The following is a 20,216-nucleotide window of genomic DNA, read 5'->3' on the forward strand; positions in this document are numbered from 1 at the left end:
TCTGGAGTCAGAATGCTTGGCCCCCAATCCCGGCTCACCCCTTAGGAGCCCTGTGACCTTGTGTGAGCTTACTAAACATCTATGAACCTCAGTTTCCCCCTTATAAATCATTTTGCATATCTTAACAACATGTTATAAGGTTGGAATGTGTTCAAGTATGGACTTAGAACAATAGTGCCCAGCTCCTGGTGACCCTTGCTGATTCTAATTGGGGAAACCTGGGCACTGAAGGGAAAGAGAGAATCCTGACACCACCTGCCTAGAAGCTAACAGCCCATCAGAACAGACAGGCACACAGACAGCAAGGGCAGCAGACCCCAGAGGGTGCAAAATGATCTCCAGAGAAACATGGTCAATGGAGGAGGAGAGGCGTAGGTGGAGGAGGAGGAGCTGGGGTTGAAGGGTGGGGAGAGGGTGGTAATTGCACTGCAGATGGGAAGTTTGAGTAGGATGGTAGAATTTCTGCACTTATAGTAGAGGACATGGCCAGCAGCTATCACAGCATGACTGTAGGCAGGGAGACCCCAAAAGTAGGGTGTGTTAGGAAACTGAGGATATAAAATTGTCACCATACAGGGGTCTTAGATGCTGTGCGACAGGAAGGAGACACAAAATGACAAGATCAAGAGATGTCCTCTCTGAGGGGGACCTGACACTCAGAATGCAAAATTTGGGTTTTATCTCAGAGACAACAGGAACCATGAGATCCAGCAACCCTCTAGGAGATTTCCTCTGGGGACTGGAAACAGCTCCAGCTGGGGCAGATCCTAGTTGCAACAGATGGGGGGGAAGCCCCACCAGCTGGGACAGCCCTTGCACCAGCTGTAGCACCATTGAGATTTCCTCAAACCCTAAGGATCACATAAAACAAGTATAGTCCCCCCAACATTTGTCCTGGATTCTGCCCTGTGTCCTCTGCACTGTCCAGGGCTGGGAGATGGGGACTTAGCTTCCCCTACAGCAGAGTGTGAGAGCACAAGGCTAGGAAGCAGAGTCATAGGGTTTGGTTTTTCAGTGCTGGAGATTGAACCCAGGGCTTCATGCATGCGAGGCAAGCGCTCTACCCCTAAGCTATGCCCCCAGCCCTCAGGGTTTGATGCTGGCTATGGAGGACTCCAGAGCCCGCCTGCCTAGCCATCTTGTTTCTGTGTGCAGGAAAGCCTTCCACAACTTCAACTACTTCCTATTCTTCTACAATGTGCTGCTGGGCCTGGGCGCCTGCCTCTCCAGGTTGCTCATCAGTTGCATCCTGGGCACGTGGCTGATTGCGCGCATCGACAGGACCATCATGCAGAGTGGCTATGAGGGAGCAGACATGGGTGAGTGACCAGCCCCTGCTGGTTACCTCCTTTGGGGAGGGCTGGACTTGCATCTTCCTGATGGCTGTCTGGAAAGACAAGACAGGTATGAGAAGCCTGGAGTGTGCACCTTCACTTATGCTCAGAGTTTATCCTCAGTGGAGACCATAAAACTGGAGCAATAGAAATACATGCTGCCCCATGGTCACAGGGAGTTCAAGGCTAGTCAATCCTGCCTCTTCAGCAGACATTTCCGGTATAAAGAAAAGGACGATAGTCAGAGATAGGCAAACTTCTTTCTGAAAGTGAGAAGTTTAATTTATGAATACACAGTCCTGAAGATTTTGAGAAAGTCCACATGTCAGAAACATTATTGTTGTTCTTCGGAACTTATTTAATGAAGAAAATGTTCTGTTCAGTCGGACACTCCCAAATCAAAGCCGTTCCTGAAGAAGCAAAGTTTTTGTTCTGCTTTTAGGCCAGATCACTCAGTCCCTCTGCCCTTCAGGGCCTGTAACCAAGGCTTTCTCAGTTGTAGCTAGGCTGCTGCTGGCCTCCTGGAGCTTCAAGTTCTCCATAAGGTGAAACAGATTAGGATATGATCTCAAAGCCTCCTTTCAGATGGTTATACCTCATTTTCTAAATTCTCAGCAAAGACTCAGGCACCCCTGGAGCTTATCATTAAAAGCACCAACTGGGCCATGCTGGGAGGTGTGGCCTGGCCTGATCTGCCACTGGGTTTCAGGGTTCAGCGCGTGGATCGGCATGCTCTATGTGGACCATTATCACACCAACCCCGTGCTCGTCAGCTTTTGCCACATCCTGATCACAGGCCACAGGGAGAGGAAGCAGCAGAAGGCCATCAAATACTGGTGCCTGGACCAATCAGCAGGTAATGTCTCCTGCTTGAACCTCACTGGGTTCAAGGAGCAGGAAATGAACCCCCAGAGGCTCCCTGAGATGCTCCAGGTTTTCTCTTTCCTGCCCCTTTTTCTCTGCACTCTGTGTCCTGGGTGTCCTTCATCCAGGGAGCTTGGGAGGCTTAGCCAACTAGGGGACCCACTCAAGCTTTATGTCCTTGTCCTGCTGAATGGCCTCCACTGTTGTTCCTGGAAGTGAGCTCTAGTTCTGCTAGTGGAGTCTTCCAGATCCCATTTGTTTGAGATTCCAACTCATATTCCAGGCTGCATGCCAGACGCCTGCCAAGATGGGCTTCAGTCTGGGTTATTCTGCTCTAGGGCGCCCCTGTATGTTCATTGCTACTCCAAACACTGTGGGGATCCAGGACCATGGGATGACTCACCTCCCTCATGTCCACACAAGTCCCAAACCAGCTCCTTTACCATATCTCTCACACTGAAGGCAACTCTTCCAAAACCCTTTGAGAACGGCAGAGGCAAACTTCCAACCAACCACCCCGCCTCCCATGCTGTGGTCCATCTGCTCTGATTCTATCCTAGGTCCCCGCATCTCAGCTAGGTCCAGGACGAGGTGGCGCCTGCTGCAGACCCTGATCAACAACCCCAGACTCATCATGCTCAGAAAATCAAAATCAGGACATGGTTCTCAGGAGTTTACCCAGATTCTGTTGACGTGCTCAGAGAGCTGACACTGGCTACTCACATCTGCTCCAAGGCCAGGTCAGGTCGTCTGCTCCTGAGAGAAGGCTCAGGCTAACCAGCAGCTGTTCCCTGTGATGGGAGGGGGTGGCACAGGCACTGTCCACGCACATGGCAGACAGCATTGTGGCATGGCCACCTGGACTGAGGGTCGAAGTTTCAGGACTATTTTGCTCTTTTATGAAAAAAAAAAAAAAGATAAAAAACTAAAGAAAAGGTTTTTGAGCAAACTTTATCCATGGATACTTCTACTATCCACCATTGTTAAGAAGCCCAAAGCTTGACTCCGAGGCAGAACTTTGTCACTGAAGAAGGTGGTAAAATGTTTACATCATAAAACTCTGATTTCCTAGAACAGAGTGTGGTCCTCAATTCTATGGGGTCCTCATGGCTTTCTTCTTTCCAGTCTTTAGGGTGGTGGGAGAGAAGGAAACCGAACACCTGGGAAGATGAGCAGGTACAGAGCACTCTGTCCCATGGCAGCTGGGGGTGAGGAGTGGATCAGAGCTGACCTGGGCCTTGCTTGCAGAGAAGATGCTCAGACTCTCTCTGACCAGGGTGGGATCACCTGGGTGAACCACCTGTCTGAGGAAGCAGAGACGGGGTAGGCAGGCATTTCAGGCAGGGGACACTAAGACCAAAGTGGTAATAAGCAGACATGCCCCAGCATGTGTGATGAGGGTGAACTTTGACGCATATGGGGGTACAGGGTGCCATGGGTTGGTTAGGACCACTCCAAGCACCCACAGATGCTGGGTCAGTAGGCTTGGACATTTGTTTTTGTGCAGAGTCCAGAACTTGCCCAAATTTTTAATGCTCAAGCATAAAGTATCTGATGACCCAAGATCTGTGTAAAGTTTGATCAACCATTCAAAGTCCCTCATGAGCCTGGGAAAGTGCCCTGAGGACCCCCCAACATTGTAGAGGAAAATCCCCATCCACCACATGAATCCCAGAGCAACTGTAATTTGGTTACCAGTATGAAGTACGTGGTGTAAACTTAGTCCTGTGGCTAGGTCTATTTGCCAGAGTTCTCTCTGTTAGCTTAATCTCCACAACCAAGCTTTGCCATTCTGCATTTAACAACAAAAAAACAAGGACTCCCATACCACACTTTGAAGCTGTTTGACATTGGCCAAATTACTTTGCCCTTCTCCATGTACTTTCCTTATCTATAAAAAGAAACCCCGTAAGATAATACCTCTAGCAGCCAAAATTATTTTAAGGATAAAGTGAGTTAATAAATATGAACACTCTGAAGCTAGTCTCTATCTTATCCTAAACTCTTAAAAGCAAAAGACTTGACTTTGTAGGTTGCTGTGACTTGAATATGGGTTGTGTCTCCTAAAGGTTCATGTATTAAAGCCTTGTTCTCCAGGGTGGCACCTTTGGTGAGGCCTAGTGGGAGATCCTTAGGTCATCTGGGGTGTGCCTTCAAGGGGACTGTGGGACCTGGGTCTCTTCTCTCTGTTTCTTACCAGATGGAGTGGGTGTCACCATTTGCTCCCACCATTTGTGCTGCTTCCTTGGAGGCCCAAGGCAGTGGGCCACTTGACTGTGGACTAGAACCTCCAAAAACACGAGCCAAAAGAAACCTCTGTTCTTTATAAGTTAATTATTTTAGATATTTTGTTACAGTAACAGGAAGCTGACTTAAACAGATGTCATTTTCACATAAAGATATCCAAGTGGCTAACAAGTACAAGAAAAGGTGCTTCACGTTATATTATAACACATCAGAAGACACAAATTAAAACCGTGCTGTTATACCACCACATAATGACTACGATGAAAACTGGTGACACTATCAAGTGTTGAGGAGGATTCAGAGCCACTGGTACTTTTGTGCACTGTGGTTGTGAAAACTGTTATAACCACTTTAAGAAATTCTTTAATGGTTTCTTCTAAAGATATACAGATACAGACTCTATGACCCAACAATTCCAATCTTAAGTATATGCCCAAGAGAAATACCTACATATGTTCACCATGCAAAAGAATGGTCAAAAACATTATAGATATAGTCCCAAATTGAAAAAAAAAAAAACCAATGTGGTTCAATACTAAAAAGGATAAATAAACAAAATGGATTATGTTTTCAAATAATGGAATACTACACAGAAATAAACTATACTCATATTTAAAAATGTATGGAATTCGGGTTGCTTCGCGTCTGCTCTGCAGGCGCCAGGGCGCGGGGCCATGGGCTTGGGGCTCTTGGTGCGTGCGCGTGTGCGACGCTGCGAGCCTCCGCCACCTGCAGCCGGCGTGCGCCCCGTGACACCGAGCGGGGGCAGGGGGCTGACCGCCATGACCCCCCGGAGCCCCGCGTGAGGGGCCAAGATGCAGAAGTCTGCCAGCATCTGCTGCAGCCTCCATCTGTGAGTTGCCCCATCTCTCCACACCCCTTGACGCCCCTGACACCACCGCTGGGCACCAAGTGGACCTTGTCCCTAGGGCGCCAGATGAAGAACATTGTCCACAACTACTCGGAGGCAGAGATGAAGGTCCGTGAGGCCACAAGCAATGATCCCTGGGGCCCGTCCAGCTCTCTTATGTCTGAGATCGCCGACCTCCCCTATAATGCTGTGGCCTTCTCGGAGATGATGAGCATGACCAGGGCAATAACTGGCGGCACGTTTACAAGGCCATGACCCTGATGGAGTACCTCATCAAGACGGGCTCAGAGCGTGTGTCCCAGCAGTGCAAGGAGAACATGTGTGAATGTGAGTGAGAAGGCCAAGCAGCTAGCTGGTGGCCCTGCTGCGTGATGAGGAGCGTGCCCACGCACTCGAGATGGAGGAGAAGCTTGCACAGAGCGCCACGGTCTCCTCAGCAGCAGTGGGCTCTGGGCCCCTGCCTGAGGCGGAGCAGGCCTGGCCGCAGAGCAGAGGGGAGGAAGAGCTGCAGCTCCAGCTGGCCCTGGCCATGAGCAAGGAGGAGGCTGACCAGCCCCGGTCCTGCGCCCCGAGGATGATGTCCAGCTCCAGCTGGCCCTTAGTTTGAGCCAAGAGGAGCACGATAAGGAAGAGAGAATCCATCGTGGGGACGACTTAAGGCTGCAGATGGCAATGGAGAAGAGCAAGAGGGAGACTGGAGGCAAGGAGGAGTCATGTCTCACGGATCTTGCTGATGTCTTCAGGGCCCGGCCTCTCCACCGGCTTCAGACCCATCAGGCACCCAGCACCCATGGCTGCCCCCATCCCCACTGCCCCCTGCCTCAGACCCCTGGGGGGGAACTGTTGTCCCTCCAGCTGCTGATCCTTGGGGTGGTCCAGCCCCCACACCAGTCTCTGGGGATCCCTGGAGGCCTGCTGCCCCTTCGGGACCCTCTGTTGACCCTTGGGGTGGGACCCCAGCCCCTGTAGCTGGAGAGAGCCCCATGCCTGTCCCTTGGGGAAGCTCTGATGGTGGATCACCAGCTTCTGATCCCTAGGCTCCTGCACCTGCATTCTCTAACCCCTGGGAGGAGGGGGGTCACTTGCAAAACCCAGCACCAATGGCACCGCAGCAGCTGGAGGCTTTGACCCAGAGCCTGATGAATTCTTAGACTTGGACTGACTCCCACAGCCCTGCCAGCCTCTGGGAGTAGCACGGAGGAGCTGGAGCTGCTTGCAGGAGAGGTGCCCGCCAGCAGCCCTGGGCGTCTGACATGAGTGGGGTTGGTGGGTCTCTGGCTGAGGCTGTGGGAAGTGCCCCACCTGCCACTGCCCCAACCCCCACATCCCCCACACGGAAGACGCCAGAATCCTTCCTGGGGCCCAATGCAGCCCTCATGGATCTGGACTTTTTGGTGAGCCAACCTGGCCCCACTCCTCCAAGAGCCAAGGCTTCCAATCCCTTCTCGCCAAGTGGAACCTCTCAGCCCGTGCCCCCAGCCCCTGGAGCACCACCCACCTACATCTCTCCCCTTGGTGGGGGCCCTGGTCTGCCCCCAATGATGCCCCCAGGTCCCCCAGCACCTAACACTAACCCCTTCCTCCTATAATCCAGGTCAGGAGGCAGACCTGGCCTGGCCGACTTCCCCCAACTCCTGTTCCCTGGGAGACAGTGTTATGAGTCCATGTGAAATGGGGGCACTCCCACCCCAGCGCCCTTCCACCCTTCTGTGGCCCACTCACACTATGCCCTCTTCCCACATCCCCAACCCATTTCCCCCAGAGAAACTGGACATGGGGGATAGGGAGGGGAGCCAGCCAGAGGAGGACCCCTTTCTGTGGCATTAAAAGAGGGAGGGACAGCTAGGGTCCCCCCACCAATCCCCCTCCCTCCAAATTCCTGACCCCTATCAGTGTTTGAGCCTCCTCATTCCCCCCTTTGCACCCCATGGTGAACTCTTGGGCAACTTCGGGAATAAATGGCAATTCTCACAAGTGTGGCTCCCATATTAAAAAAAAAAAAAGTATGGAATTCACAAACATAATGAAAGAAGTCCAACATAAAAGAATCTAATCTGTGTGATCTCATTTAAATAAACATTTTTAAAAAGAAAAACCAACTTGAGTTAAAGTATTTGATGGCATTGGGGAAGACAGGGAAATGACCTGAGAGGGTACTTAAGGGTGGCTGCTGGAGGGTTGGTAATGCTCTGTTTCTGAGGCTACTGGTTCCTTTCAGATAATTCACTGGGGTATACACATGAGTCCCATACTTTTAGGTATGTATGTTATGTTTGATAGGTGCAGGTTCCACCAGTTGGACACAAAACTTTTTTTTTTTTTTCTGGTTAGTCTCAAAGCCACATGGCATGGTGGTTAGTTCAAGATTTTTGAATTGCAGGGTCTAGATTCATATCTTGAATCCAACTTTTTGGTGCCTCAGAGATATAAGCCAACTTGCTAATCTGAGCATCTGATTCTTCATCTGTAAGATGGGTTAATGGTGGTATCCCCTCAGTTATTTGGGGAAATTGAATCTTCTCAATAAATATTAGCTCTTGGTGCCTCTGTTGTTCAGTTCCTTCTATACACTTCAGAAAAGATGGACAAGGGTAGAGGAAAGAGAAGGATGGGCTTCAACTCCAGAGACATTTTAAAGAGTTATTTTGTTATTTTATTTAATTGTTAATTGATACAATTTAATTGTTAATTATACAATTTATGGGGCACAGCGTGATATTTTGATATGTATATACAATATGTAGTGATCAAATTAGGGCAATTAGCATATTTTTATTACTTTATATTGGGAACATTCTCTCCTAGCTATTTTGAAGTATCAATACTATTTCACTATAATCACCCTACTTACTACATAGAACACTAGAATGTATTTCTCCTCTCTAACTATAATTTTGTACCCCAACCAACCTCAAAAGACATCTGTAAAATTAAGATTGAGAAGGGAAAAAATCAGAGATACAGAGTGGAGGTGCAAGAGAGTCCAGAGCCTCGGGCCAATTTTTCATTCCCTGTCTTTCCCTGGCCCATCCCTCAACACGAGAGGAGACTAAAAAGGTGATCTATAACTGGTTAGTTTTTCTGGCTAGGACATTGTGGAGTTGGAAGGAAACAGACATGCTATCCAAAAGCCAAGCACAAGCCTGAAGTGGTGGTGCATGCCTGTAATCCTAGTGACTCAGGAGTCTGAGGTAGGAGCATCACAAGTTCAAGGCCAACCCTGGCAACTTAGCAAGACTGTCTCAAAAAATAAGATGGCTAGAGATGTAGCTCAGTGGTATAGCACCCTTTCAATCCCCAGATCTGCAAAAAAGAAACAAACAAACAGCCACACACATATTTGTACATTTGATTCAAACACAAAACCAAAGGCCCAGAAATTTGGGAATAAAGTATGCTACATTCTTAGCAGTTAGATTATGGATTACTTTTGTTTGTTTGGATTTTCCCCCATTGAATTGTTTTCCATTTTTTTGCAATAAGTATATTGTTTAATCAGAGCAAAACACCACACATCATATATCCATGCCTATATATTTAAACCCATGACATTCTGTATAAAAAGGAATAAAGAAAACCAAAATTGCAGATGTGCCAGGAACCAGAACCTAGAATGTGTCTGGGCAGGGAAGACAGTGTGTTTCTGGTGTATAAGGCTCAAGCCAGCAGTGCCTCCTTGGATGGGAAGGAGAAGAGAGACTGCAAATGATTCCTGGACGCTTTCTATTTTATATCGTGTTTTCCACCCCTTCCCTCAATCATTGACATTTTTTCTTTTTTCAGCTCAAATGAATTCAATTTTTATTATAATATTTCACCTTGCTAAAATACCAGACCAAAGAATGAGAACAAAAGGGTTTTCTACTCACTGTTTCTTGATTTCTGGAGCTGGACTGGACAGAACAATCGCTTGCCCTGGGAAGTTGGCTTAGGGAATATCTATTAGCAGTCTGTGAGGGATCTCTGCCAAGGGAGGGTTTCTCTAAGAAGGAGCTGGGTATCCCATACACAGCCCAGGGGAAACTTTGACCACCCTTCGGTCCCAACCACGAATATTTTCAGTTCTGGCCAGGCAAGTTTGAGCCTTGAATTCTCTGAATTCTGGTTTTTGTTTTTTTATGTTTTTGTTTCTAGGAGGAGACAGATTGATCTTTCAGAATCTTTCAGATTTCTTCCCTGCAAAGATTGATTTTCAACCAAAGCAAGGAAGAAACGATGGATTTTCTTGACCATGATGGCTCAATGCCACCTCTCAGATACTTTTCAGGACGTTTGGTGTACTGCTCAGGACAGCTCTGGGGTATTCTCTTGTACGGAAGAGAGACTGGCGTTCAAAGAAGCAGTTGGTGAAGTTTCACGACTCCACTTCGGGCGCTCGGGTTGCTAAGGGCAACCCCTTTCCCCGCGAAAGGCAGCGAGCTGAGCCCGCCCTCCGCGTTGCCTTGGAGACCATGGGTGTCCCGCGGCAGCGGCGGCGGGACTCGCCCAGGCGGACCTCAGAGGTGCTTTCAGCAGGTGGGACGCGGCCAGCCCCGGGACAGGGCCTCTTTGCAATCTGGGCTCAGGGGGACGTTCAGGGGCTGCCCGGGCCGCTTGGGGGTCTCGGAAGGGGAGCGGGAGGACCCGGCTGGGTCTGGGCACGGAGTAGGCACCTAATTAGTGTGGCCAGAATCAGGCCTTTAGGTCACGGTCTCCGCGGCTCCTGGAGGCTAGGGTAGGGTCCTGGACCTAAGGACCCCTGGCTTTGGGGTTCCAGCCCCAGCAGACACCTTGGCGCGTTGACTTTTCCCAGAAAATCTCCGTAGGGTGAAGCGCAAGCTGTAACCCCGAACTTTTCTTGTCCCCAAAGTCCCTGTGGGATTGGCGCCTTGCGCTACTGGGAGCGTCTGGGCCCCTCATTGCCGCTCCTTGCCCCGTCCCCTCTCTGTTTTGTCTAAAATTTAAACCCCCGAGCTGCCCTCGACCCTCGAGGTGCGATCAGGACGTGCACTTGGGGCGGGCGTGAGTTCCCAACCTCGGGTGGGAGTTGACACCAAGCGCACGATTCCAGGACGACGGCTTCCGGGCAGGGGCGTCCCGCCAGCAGCCACCATGTCGTCAGTGGGGAAGGTGACCCAGGTTCAGAGCGGCAAAGTCTACCATCAGATCTTCCAGGCCGAGGTAGGACCTGCCCTTCCTCTTTTCACAGCCCTCTTCTCTCTGTTCCTCCAAACGTCCCTCTGCTCCCCTCCAAATTTCTCTTCCTTTAAGGGCTTTCCAGCTTGGGAGTCTAATGAATTAGGGCTTTGAAACAGATTTTTAAAAAAATTCTTATTGTATGCATGTATGCATGGGATATCTATTCTTGAAAAATTGGGAAAGATAAAAACAATAAAAACGTAAATTTAAATGACGAAGAAATATTCTGAATTAACTGTTTAGTACTCTGGAACCTTTTCTCATGCATAAAAGAATTTTATTTAGAGACTGGGATTCATTCTGTGTGAGTGTTTTGACACCTGCTTTCTCCGCAACAGTATCTCACAGACCGGTTCCCAAATCCAAGGCATTCCTGAACCTCAGTGGTTCCTAGAAGTTGCCTCACTACTCAGAAACCTCTCATATAGTGACAAAGTCAAGGCCTCTGGATGATGGCACCAGCTGACCAAATTGTGTGTCCTCTCCAATGCAATGCACAGACCAAACAAGACCTGAGGAGAAGCCCATAGACTTCCAACCCTTCCTTCAAAATTATTTAAATGGGATTTTCATTTCTAATTTGAGCCCTAAATGATGCTCTCTGTAGAACCTTTGTAAGTTACAGGTGTACAAAAAAAAAAACAAACAAACAAAAAACACTGCTCCCTGTAAGTGATATGCCATTCTTAACATGTGGCATCCTTCCTCCCACCTTGCCATTCATTTTTTTAAAAATATTTTTTAGTTTTCAATGGACCTTTATTTTATTTATTTATATGCAGAGCTGAGAATCAAACCCAGTGCCTCACATGTGAGAGGCAAGCGCTCTACCACTGAGCCACAACCCCTATTCATTTGAAATGCTATTCATTTTAAATGCTATTCACTTTAAAACTTGAAATCATGTAATTTGGTTATAATTTTAAATTTATGCTCTTAATTAATATGTTTAACTATAATCATCTCATAAGAATTTCCTAGTGTGACCAAAAAAATCCTAAGTCTTATCTTTAATAAACACCTAACAGTCCATCAAAGGGACATACCATATTTACTTAACCAGCTTAAGTAAATATGATTTAAAAAGGCTGAGATGTGCATCGTGGGCCTTATTTTAATTCCTTAAAGCGAGCCTTCCCTGAAGTGGCTGGGTGGCTATTGAGGAGGAGGAGAGCCCTCCTGTACAGGGTCTGCAGGGGTCTGGAGCCTCCAGGCCTTCCTTGTGGCAGTTCCCAGGGGTCCTTCTAAGGTAGGCACGGTCACCCTGATGGTGCTGAGGGGTCTGCAGCTCTGACTACTTCCCTCATCTGTGGGCTTCCATGGATTCAGGTGCAGCTGGTCCAGTCCCTGGCAGCCTCCAGAAAGCGGTCTGCGGAACGTTCTGCGACCCCTAAGAGTGGCTCGATACCCATGATGAAAAAGGTGGAGATTCCTGAAGGGGAGATGATGTCTTCTCGGCAGCGGAAGTGGGCGCACAGCCTTCCTAACGACGGGGTTACAGAAAACCCCGTTCTCTACAAGTAAGTCCTGCCTCTCAGGCCACACACACACACACACACACACACACACACTGGGGCACCCCATCTTCAAAGACTCAGGAAGAGCAAAATGAGTGATAGGGAGGAAGGAAGTCTCCAGTGCCTGTCTGAAGCAGGGAGGCATTAACACCTATTTGGAGGGATTGCTTCTTTCTTTCTTCCCCTGTAATGGTTGAGTGCCTAAGGCCAGGTGCTGGGGAGAAGGATCCCACCTTCATGGAAAGGGAGGCCACTACAGAAACAAATAAGTAAGATGGGAAAGCCTGCCCTCAGGACAGGTTCAGGAAAGCTCTCTGAGGAGGAGCCTCAGTTGAGACCAGAGGGTGAGGAAGGGGAAGGATGGGGGCAAGACACTGAAATGGATGGTCTCGACCCATTCTAGAAAGCAAAAGATGAGTGGACCTGGAGAGAGGGCAGAGGTGGGGCTGAGAGAGGCCTAGCTGGCCATGGTCCAGGTGTTGGATTTTATTGCAATGAGTAGCTGATTTTGTGCGTCCAAGGTCCCTTGGGCAGCATGTTGGGAGAAATTACAGGAAAGAGGCAGGGAGGCCAGAGAGGAAGGCCCATAGTTGTCCTTGTAACTTTGGTGGTGGTTGGGAGAGGGAGAATAGGGGTGGACTTCAGGTGTCTTTGGAGGCAGAACCCCAGGGGGCCTGATGATGGGTCTCTGGCCTGAGTGCTGGTGTGCAGGGAGGTGCAGGGAGGCACTGTAACCTGAGATGAGGGCAGTATGTGAGGCAGGGGCATCTCACATTCCTTGTGCAATTCCAAGTTCGGAAGTTAAACTTGAGATTCCTAAACATGTCATTTCTGTTAGCTAAGCTCGGACTTCTCCACTAGGGAAAAGAAGAAAGGAAGACTCCATCTTTCTCCTGGCTTCTTGGGAGAATGAAGCAGGAGCCTCCTCAGGCTTGGCATCAGCCATAAACACCTTCCCTGGCCTGGAACTCAGGCTGGACAGTCTGGTCTCCTCTACCTGCCTTTGTCTCTTTCACTCCCTGTAGGGCAAGTTCTCTGCCCTGACCTGAGCCTCAGCCACCTAACTACCTACAATGGGTGCTCTACTGGCCACTCAGGCCAATGCAAGAGGCCAGCCTCTTGCAGCCACATCCCCTGCCAGATGCCTTGGCAAAGATCCAGAGGCATAGGCATCTGGGACCTGTCCAAGCTCCACCTCTGCTCCCAGGAGGGCCATGTGGCATCCTCACTGTGACTCCAGCTCCCACAGGAGTCTCAGCTGACCTCATCTAGGACCAGGCGTCTTTTATACCTGCCTCTTTTTCCTCAGGGTTCTTTCTTCCCCAGGGTTCAGCCTAGGCTCACCTGTCGTCCCAGATACAACATCAGTCAGGAGCTCTTGGCACCTGCAGGGTGGTTTCAGAAAGGCACTTCTCATGGGGGTGCTGGCATTGTGCTGTGCTGGCTTCCTGGGACAGCCAGATAAGCCCAGCTCTGTCCTGGACACAGGACCACAGCACAGATCCCTGTAGCATGGGCAGGAACAGAGGATGGGTTTATAACTTGTCAAAAGGACTAGGGCCACCAACTCCACATTCCAGAGTCTCCCAGAGGTCACTTGTTCCCTGCCTCTAAGAAATGTTTCCCCCCCTCCCTCCTCCGTCCATATCTTCTGCCTTCACTTTCCCTGCAACCAGCTTGGCCTAGTGGCCAGCTCACCAGCTCACCTTCCCGAGCCTCATCCTTCTTCCCACCCAGCAAAGCTCCCACCCTTCTTCCTGAGCCAGAGCAGCAGGGGAAAAAAAAATCACCTGTCTGTTGGGAGGGCTCCCAGATACAGCAACCAGCTCACCTGGACCGTCTGGGCAGCCCAGAGACTCACAGCAGCTCTCCTGACCTGCCACACTCCCTCAGGTCCTCTTCCCTGCCACACCCTCCCACTGTTCTCCTTTTACCAGAGGCTGTCTTTCCTGGTCTCCTGGGCTGCCCCGGCTACCTCCCAGGAGCTGGAGAACAGATAGGGGAGCCTGGCTTCCTGCCATTATCCTCTCCAGCTTTCTCCCCGCCCCCCCCCACCATCAACCCCACAGTCTCTCACTGACCCTGGCACACAGTGTCCCCTTTACTAGAAGGGAAGCCTGTCTCAGCCACTGCTTCCCTCCTGTCCTCACTTGTCCCTGCCTCCCCCACCCTTCCCTGGAGGCCAAGTGTCTGGGAAGAGCCCCTGCTGCCCAGATATCCTCAGCCTATGGCAGTCCCGCTCTGGTCTTCCTCTAGCCACTCTTGCAGAGGTCACCTGGGTATTTCTGTCAACTCTTCTGGGTGATTCTTTGGCAGCCACTCTCTCCTCAGAAACCCCGGGTCTCTGGGCGACCCTCCCTGGTTGCTCCCACTCTTCCTATGAGTCAGGGCTCTCAGGCCTGTCCTGCCACCAGGGCCAATTCCTCTGGATACTCTTCAAGGATAACTGAGGCCAGACTCAGTTGAACTGCTGAGTGACAGAGCCGGGATGTCCCATCTTCCTCAAACCTCAGAGCAGGTGCTTGAAAACTGGGCCAGAGAAGGCCAGTCCACAGGGCTGCTCATTCAGCCTGGCAGGGCCCCAGGTTGGGTGGAGACCAACCCACGGTAGAGGGAACCACTAGTGTAAACCAAGCCCCAAGTCTCCAGGGCAGGAGGCTGAGAAGCCAGAGTTGACAGCAGCTCTTAGGGTCCTGTGGGCTCTTATGAGGCTGCTCTGGTCCCCCATCAGCTGCAGCCCGGGCCCCGTGGTTTTCCTCCCTGCCCGGGTCTGAATGAACACCATGGGAAGATGGATGGAAAATACTGAACCCATGGAGGCCACCAAGGGTAGCAGGGGTCACCGAGAACTTCAGGATCTCTGTGGTGCCTGCCCTGTAGATGGTACAATTAAGAATTTTTATTCCAAAGCTAATGTCACATCCAATCCTATCCTCCAGCTGAGCAAGCTGTCCAGCTCTCTCCTCAGGCCTAAGCCTGGGGGCCATGAGGTCATGGGGGTCAGCTCTAGAATACAGGATAAGGATTACTCCAGCTGGCCCAAAGGATGGGCTGCTCAAGGAGAAAATGATGCATACCACTCACACCCCTGCTGACCCCAGTTTCCTATGTGGAAAATGGCTCAGGTGCACCACCCACCCTTGTACCACCAGAGCTGAAGTAGGCTCTGGGTGGGACCCAGGTTCCCATGTCGAGTCCGACAACGTCTGCTGGCCAAAGGTACTTGGCACTTCTCAAGGAACTCTGGAATCAGGGTGGGCGTGGGCCATTGTCGCTGCCTGGGCTCCCTCTGAGGAGTCCCCCATGTGCCAGAGTTGTCCTGGGTGGGATCTGGCAGCGCCTACTCCTCCCCTCTGCTTGTCTCTCAGGGAAAAGGAAATAGCCAGGATGGAAAAAGTGCAAGAGAACGAGGGAGCCATGGCTGCCCGAGAGGTGCAGGGCCTCATGGACACCATCGGTGAGTCCCCGTTCACCTGGAGGGCAAGACAGAGTCCCTGGGCAGGGGGCGGCTCCTGGGAGCCCCTCTCTGGAAGCCCCTGGTGATCGCACTGTGGTCCTCTGCTCTGTCGCCCAGAGGGTATTTCCTGAGCATCTTCCCCAAGAGTTCTCCCTGGCTCTGGTGCGCACTTGCTGAGGAAAATCTGGGCTAAAGGAGGCACCTTGCTTGCTGTGATTTCATGGTAGCATGTCCCAAGCCGCATTTTCTTCCTCCCTACTCCATTGTTTTAATTTGACTCTATCTCAATATAGAAGCCCTTTGTCTTTGTGATTAAAAAAGTAACAGATGCTCACTGTAACAAAAAAAAAAAAAAAAGGAGGGAGATAAAGCAAAAAGTAAAAACTGCCCTTCCACAATAACACCCCTTCTGTACCCAGGAGAGCTCTCTGTCCTGTTAGCCCATTCCCAAGTAGATACAGGGCAGAGTGGAGCATGGGGTAGGAGTTCAGAAGGTCCGAGTCCAGATCCCTGCTCAACCCTTTACCCCCCATGCCTGAGTCTCCTGACTTGCAAATGGAGCCTAGTAATAGGACTTACCTCCTGGCTTCACTTCTAATCGAGTTAGATCTATGCCTGCTGTGCGGATGGTGCTCTTTGCATGTTTGGTATTATTATCTGTACAGACAATCCCTGATTTACTGTGGTTTACTTACAATGTTTCAATTTCTAGTAGTTCAGAAGCACACCCATACAACCATTCTGCTTTTCACTTTCAGTACAGATTTCAATAGATTAACTGAGATATTCAACACTTTATCATAAAAAAGGCTTTGTATTAGATGATTTCACCCAAGGCTAAGATAAAATGTTCTGAGCACATTTAAGGTAGGCCAGGTTAAGTCATGATATTCAGTATGCTAGATGTTTTAAATGCATCATTGACCTGGAATATTTTCAACATATGTAGGTTTCTCAGGATATAACCCCATTGAAATTTTTAAAAACATCTTATATGTATTTGTGCCTTTAAAACTTAAAAAAAATGGTACCTTATCATTTGGGAACTTTGCCAGATTATTTATTTATTTATTCATTCATTTATCTATCTATTTAGTGGTGCAGAGATCAAACCCAGGGCCTCATACCTGCTAGGCAGGCACTCTACCACTGAGCCACACTATAGAGTCATCATCTTGGGATGTCGTGGTCCCAGAGCCATCTCCACCCTCAGGAGCAACCCCAACCTGCTGTTTGGTTTTTCTAGCTGTCGCCTGTCCTCTTCCTCACCCGCCCCCAGGAAGCCTGAGACCTTGTTCCCTGAAGCATTCATGGATCCCCTTCATCTTTCTTCTTGCTTAAGCCTCAGCCGCACTGCTGGGCTGGCTTTGGGGTCCACCTTCTGAACCCAAGCCTGGCAGTGCAGGTGCTCAGTCTGCCTAGGAGCGCTTCCCTCTCCCTGGAGCTCTGAGGCAGTCTCCTCACCTCTGTTGTGGCTCCACAGTTTCTAAGGAGACCAGCACCGTCACCCTTCAAAGGCGACAGGCACAGAAAAAGAGGAACTATGAGAAGGCTCTGGCCAACTTTCAGGAGGAGATTGCAGAAATCACCAGGGTGAGACCCGGCACCCCCTCTCCTCTTCTGTTCCAGTGGCATTTCCTAGGCAGATATGACCTCCCTCCCCCTCCCCAGCTGGGAGGTCTTCAGTGGCTCAGCAAGACACAGAAGTAGATGGACTCATAGTGGCCATGGGTGAGTGACTTGGTAGGAGTGCCTGTTGTGAGCTCTCAACTCTTGGAAAATCCCCACTACTCCATTTTAAAGTAAAAGAGAGCTTGCATTACATAGCACATAAGGGACCAAATTGGAACTGCTCTCCAGGTCTGTGTTCACTTAGACCTGTTGATGACAGACCTGATTGGTGTGCCCCCACTGACAGCCCACCGCTGCTCGCCCCTGATACACTTCCACTCTGGGCTCCTGTTCCTCTCCAGACCACACTGGTGCCTGGAATGTTCCTGAAATGATCCCAGCCTTTGCCTCGCCCCCCTTTTTGGGTAGTATCAGGGATTGAACTCAAGAGCACTTGACCACTGAGCCACAACCCCAGCCCTATTTTGCATTTTATTTAAAGACAAGGTCTCACTGAGTTGCTTAGCACCTCACTTTTGCTGAGGCTGGCTTTGAACTCACGATCCTCCTGCCTCAGCCTCCCTAGCTGCTGGGATTACAGGCCTGTGACACCATGCCTGACACCTTTGCTCTTCTGATTCCTCTCTGAGCCCCGGGTTTTCACTCACTCCCATCTCCCTGAGTCTTCTCTGATTCATGTTACCCTATCCTGAATTCTGAATACTGACTGTCCCCAAAACACAAAAAATAGGCTCCCTCTTTCAGTCATCTTTTTCACTGCTGTGACTAAAAGACCCACAATTTTAGGGGAGGAAAAGTTGATTTAAGAGTTCATAGTTTTAGAGGTCTTAGTCCATAAAAGGGCAGCTCCTTTCCTTGTTGGCTCAGGGTGAGGCAGGATATCATGGTGGAAGAGTGTGACAGAGGAAAGCAGCTCACATGATGATCAGAAGCAGAGAGACTCCACTCTCCAGATACAAAATATATATGTACCCCACAGCCACGTCCTCAATGAACCATCTCCTCCAGCCACCCCCCACCTGCCTCCGGTCACCACTCAGTTAATCCCATCAGGGAATCGATTCACTGATTAGGTTAAGGCTATAACCAATTTCTCCTTCAAACCTTCTTGCATTATCTCACACGTGAGCTTTTGAGGAACACCACACCTCAACCATGACACTCCACCAGCCATGTTCTCAGAACAACCCACCTCGATGCCAGCGCTGCTTTCACCATGTGCTCCATGAGCCTTGGTTTCCCTGCTTGAAGTACATTTGGCATTCTCTCATTTGGTCCTTCCTCAGTTCATGTTTGGTGAGTGCCAGCCTTGGGCCAGGCCTGACGTCAGCACCCACCTCACCAGCCGTGATGAGAAGGTGGGCTGAGCACTGGCAGAGCGCCTGATGAACAGCGTGGTGCCATAGTCCTGTGTGCATGAGTTGATTATAACCCCCAACCCCTCAGGACCAGGCAGTCATGATCATTTGTGAGATGGGACTGTGCTTGGCACCCCCATTACAAGAATTGTCCTTTCATCCCTGGGGGATGATGATGCCGTCACCCTCCTGGCCTATTGCAGGAAATGGAACCTCAGATCTTAGAGACGGGGAAACTGTTTTTGAACAAGCTGTCCCAGTTTGACAAAAACATCAACCATCTCTTCAAAAAGATAGAAAATGACAACAGCCTTGAGGACTACACCATGCAAGTAGGGGTCCCTTTGTAGCTGGGTCTCCCCCTGCCCCACTCTGCAGCTCCCAGCCTGACTCAGCTCCTTGTGCAGACCCTGTTGGAACTGTGGGATGAGGTGGCCCACGTGTTCGTGCTCCAGAAACAGGAGATTAAGGCACTGGACAAAGTGCTGCTGTCCCTCGAAGTCTCTAGAGGCGATAAGGTAAGTTGGCAGCAAATAGGCTCCTTGGTGACACTCACTTGCAGGGTTTAAGGGCCGTCCTTCCCTTTTCTGTTAGTGCTCAGGGAAGTGGGAGTCACTAACTGGCACCTCGTCCTCCCCAGCTGAAGAGTGTGTTGAAGAAATATGTGGAAATCATAGAGAAAACGTCCTACCTCATGCAGCCCGACGTGTACAGGCTCATAGATCAGGAGGCCACGGTGAGTGGGTTTCCCAGGTGGAAACCAGCCCATGGGAGAAGGATCAGGACCCCAGCTCCCCAAGCTTTGTGCCTCAGGAGTGGTGGGGCTCTCATCTGTGACATTTCCAAGTCATGCTGCTTGCGATGGGAATTGAGGCTCTGTGATTGTAGGCACTTTCATGGAAACCTTTGCGAAGTACACTTTCTGTTTCCCTACCATCTTAAAGCAGGCACGCCTAACTTGGGCCATGATTTTGAGCTCTGAAGATTCTAGCTGGCACTTTCTGGGCCGAGTTTGAGCCACAGTGTGCAGTGGCATGGGGGCCACACGATGGAGTCATCATCTTGGGATGTCGTGGTCCCAGAGCCACCTCCACCCTCAGGAGCAACCCCAACCTGCTGTTTGGTTTTTCTAGCTGTCGCCTGTCCTCTTCCTCACCACCAGCAGTGTCTGTTGCTCAACCATGCCTACCTCTTAGCTCTGGCCCCTCACCCCCGGCGGCCTCAGCTGCTGCCCTTGGTGGTGGGAAATAAGCAATTCAGGGTTGTTCATGGTGTCTCCAAAGTCAGAGAAAAGCCCAAGGTCTCTTCTTCTGGCTGCCCAGAGGTACATTTTGCTACTGTGGGTTTCCTGGGCTTGCCAGATAACAGCCTCCCGGCAGCACAGCATCCTGAAGAGAGCCCTGTTCAGAATCACAGATGGGTCCAGCCTGGCTCCTATCTCTAGTGCCCTGGACAAAGCACAAGAGGAAGGGACACAGACTTCCCTCTCCACTGACCATTATGGAAGCTCCTGAAATGGCTCAGGCCCTGTGCCCAAAAGATCCTCATCCATAAAATGGGCATAACATTACTTAATGCCAGGACTTGGGGGATAATTACTTGGGATGCTGCAGGAGAGTTCAGTGGTGGTAGCTTTCTTTGATAAGTGAGCAGCTCCTAAATTTTAGATACTATGTGCGTCAGGAGAGTTGGAGTCTTCCGTGTCCAGATCATGCATGAGTTCCACTTTCCTGTGCTTGTTCTTCTCACTGTAACAGC

At 50.2% G+C, this 20,216-nt stretch overlaps 2 protein-coding genes and 1 pseudogene across 10 annotated transcripts in view; all 3 read left to right on the forward strand.

Moving 5' to 3' along the window:
* LOC101960288 (stimulated by retinoic acid gene 6 protein-like) overlaps nt 1–5,064 on the forward strand; it is a 41,953-nt gene extending 36,889 nt beyond the window's left edge. For 3 of the 6 annotated variants that reach the window (XM_078047850.1, XM_078047848.1, XM_078047851.1), the window contains exons 17-19: nt 1,156–1,319; nt 2,044–2,190; nt 2,759–3,272. In XM_078047850.1, the coding sequence (XP_077903976.1) occupies nt 1,156–1,319; nt 2,044–2,190; nt 2,759–2,907 (460 nt within the window). In that variant the 3' untranslated portion in view covers nt 2,908–3,272. Of the gene's footprint in view, nt 1–1,155; nt 1,320–2,043; nt 2,191–2,758; nt 3,273–3,323 lie in introns of those variants that run through there. The other 3 variants (XR_013438183.1, XR_013438184.1, XM_078047849.1) reach the window with 3 other exon arrangements.
* A 3-nt stretch (nt 5,065–5,067) lies between these two features.
* On the forward strand, nt 5,068–7,685 carry LOC101960576 (epsin-1 pseudogene; annotated as a pseudogene).
* Nucleotides 7,686–9,464: 1,779 nt separating this feature from the next.
* Ccdc180 (coiled-coil domain containing 180) overlaps nt 9,465–20,216 on the forward strand; it is a 62,942-nt gene continuing 52,190 nt past the window's right edge. The window contains exons 1-8 of one of the 4 annotated variants that reach the window (XM_040286072.2): nt 9,465–9,831; nt 10,367–10,476; nt 11,824–12,014; nt 15,380–15,468; nt 16,952–17,061; nt 18,662–18,790; nt 18,866–18,976; nt 19,099–19,194. In XM_040286072.2, coding sequence (XP_040142006.2) covers nt 9,768–9,831; nt 10,367–10,476; nt 11,824–12,014; nt 15,380–15,468; nt 16,952–17,061; nt 18,662–18,790; nt 18,866–18,976; nt 19,099–19,194 — 900 coding nt within the window. In that variant the 5' untranslated portion in view covers nt 9,465–9,767. The remainder of the gene's footprint in view (nt 9,832–10,366; nt 10,477–11,823; nt 12,015–15,379; nt 15,469–16,951; nt 17,062–18,661; nt 18,791–18,865; nt 18,977–19,098; nt 19,195–20,216) is intronic. The other 3 variants (XM_078047846.1, XR_005734021.2, XM_040286070.2) reach the window with 3 other exon arrangements.

The sequence above is a fragment of the Ictidomys tridecemlineatus genome, chromosome 4, assembly GCF_052094955.1.
Source record: "Ictidomys tridecemlineatus isolate mIctTri1 chromosome 4, mIctTri1.hap1, whole genome shotgun sequence".
In the NCBI taxonomy this organism is placed as follows: Eukaryota; Metazoa; Chordata; class Mammalia; order Rodentia; family Sciuridae; genus Ictidomys; species Ictidomys tridecemlineatus.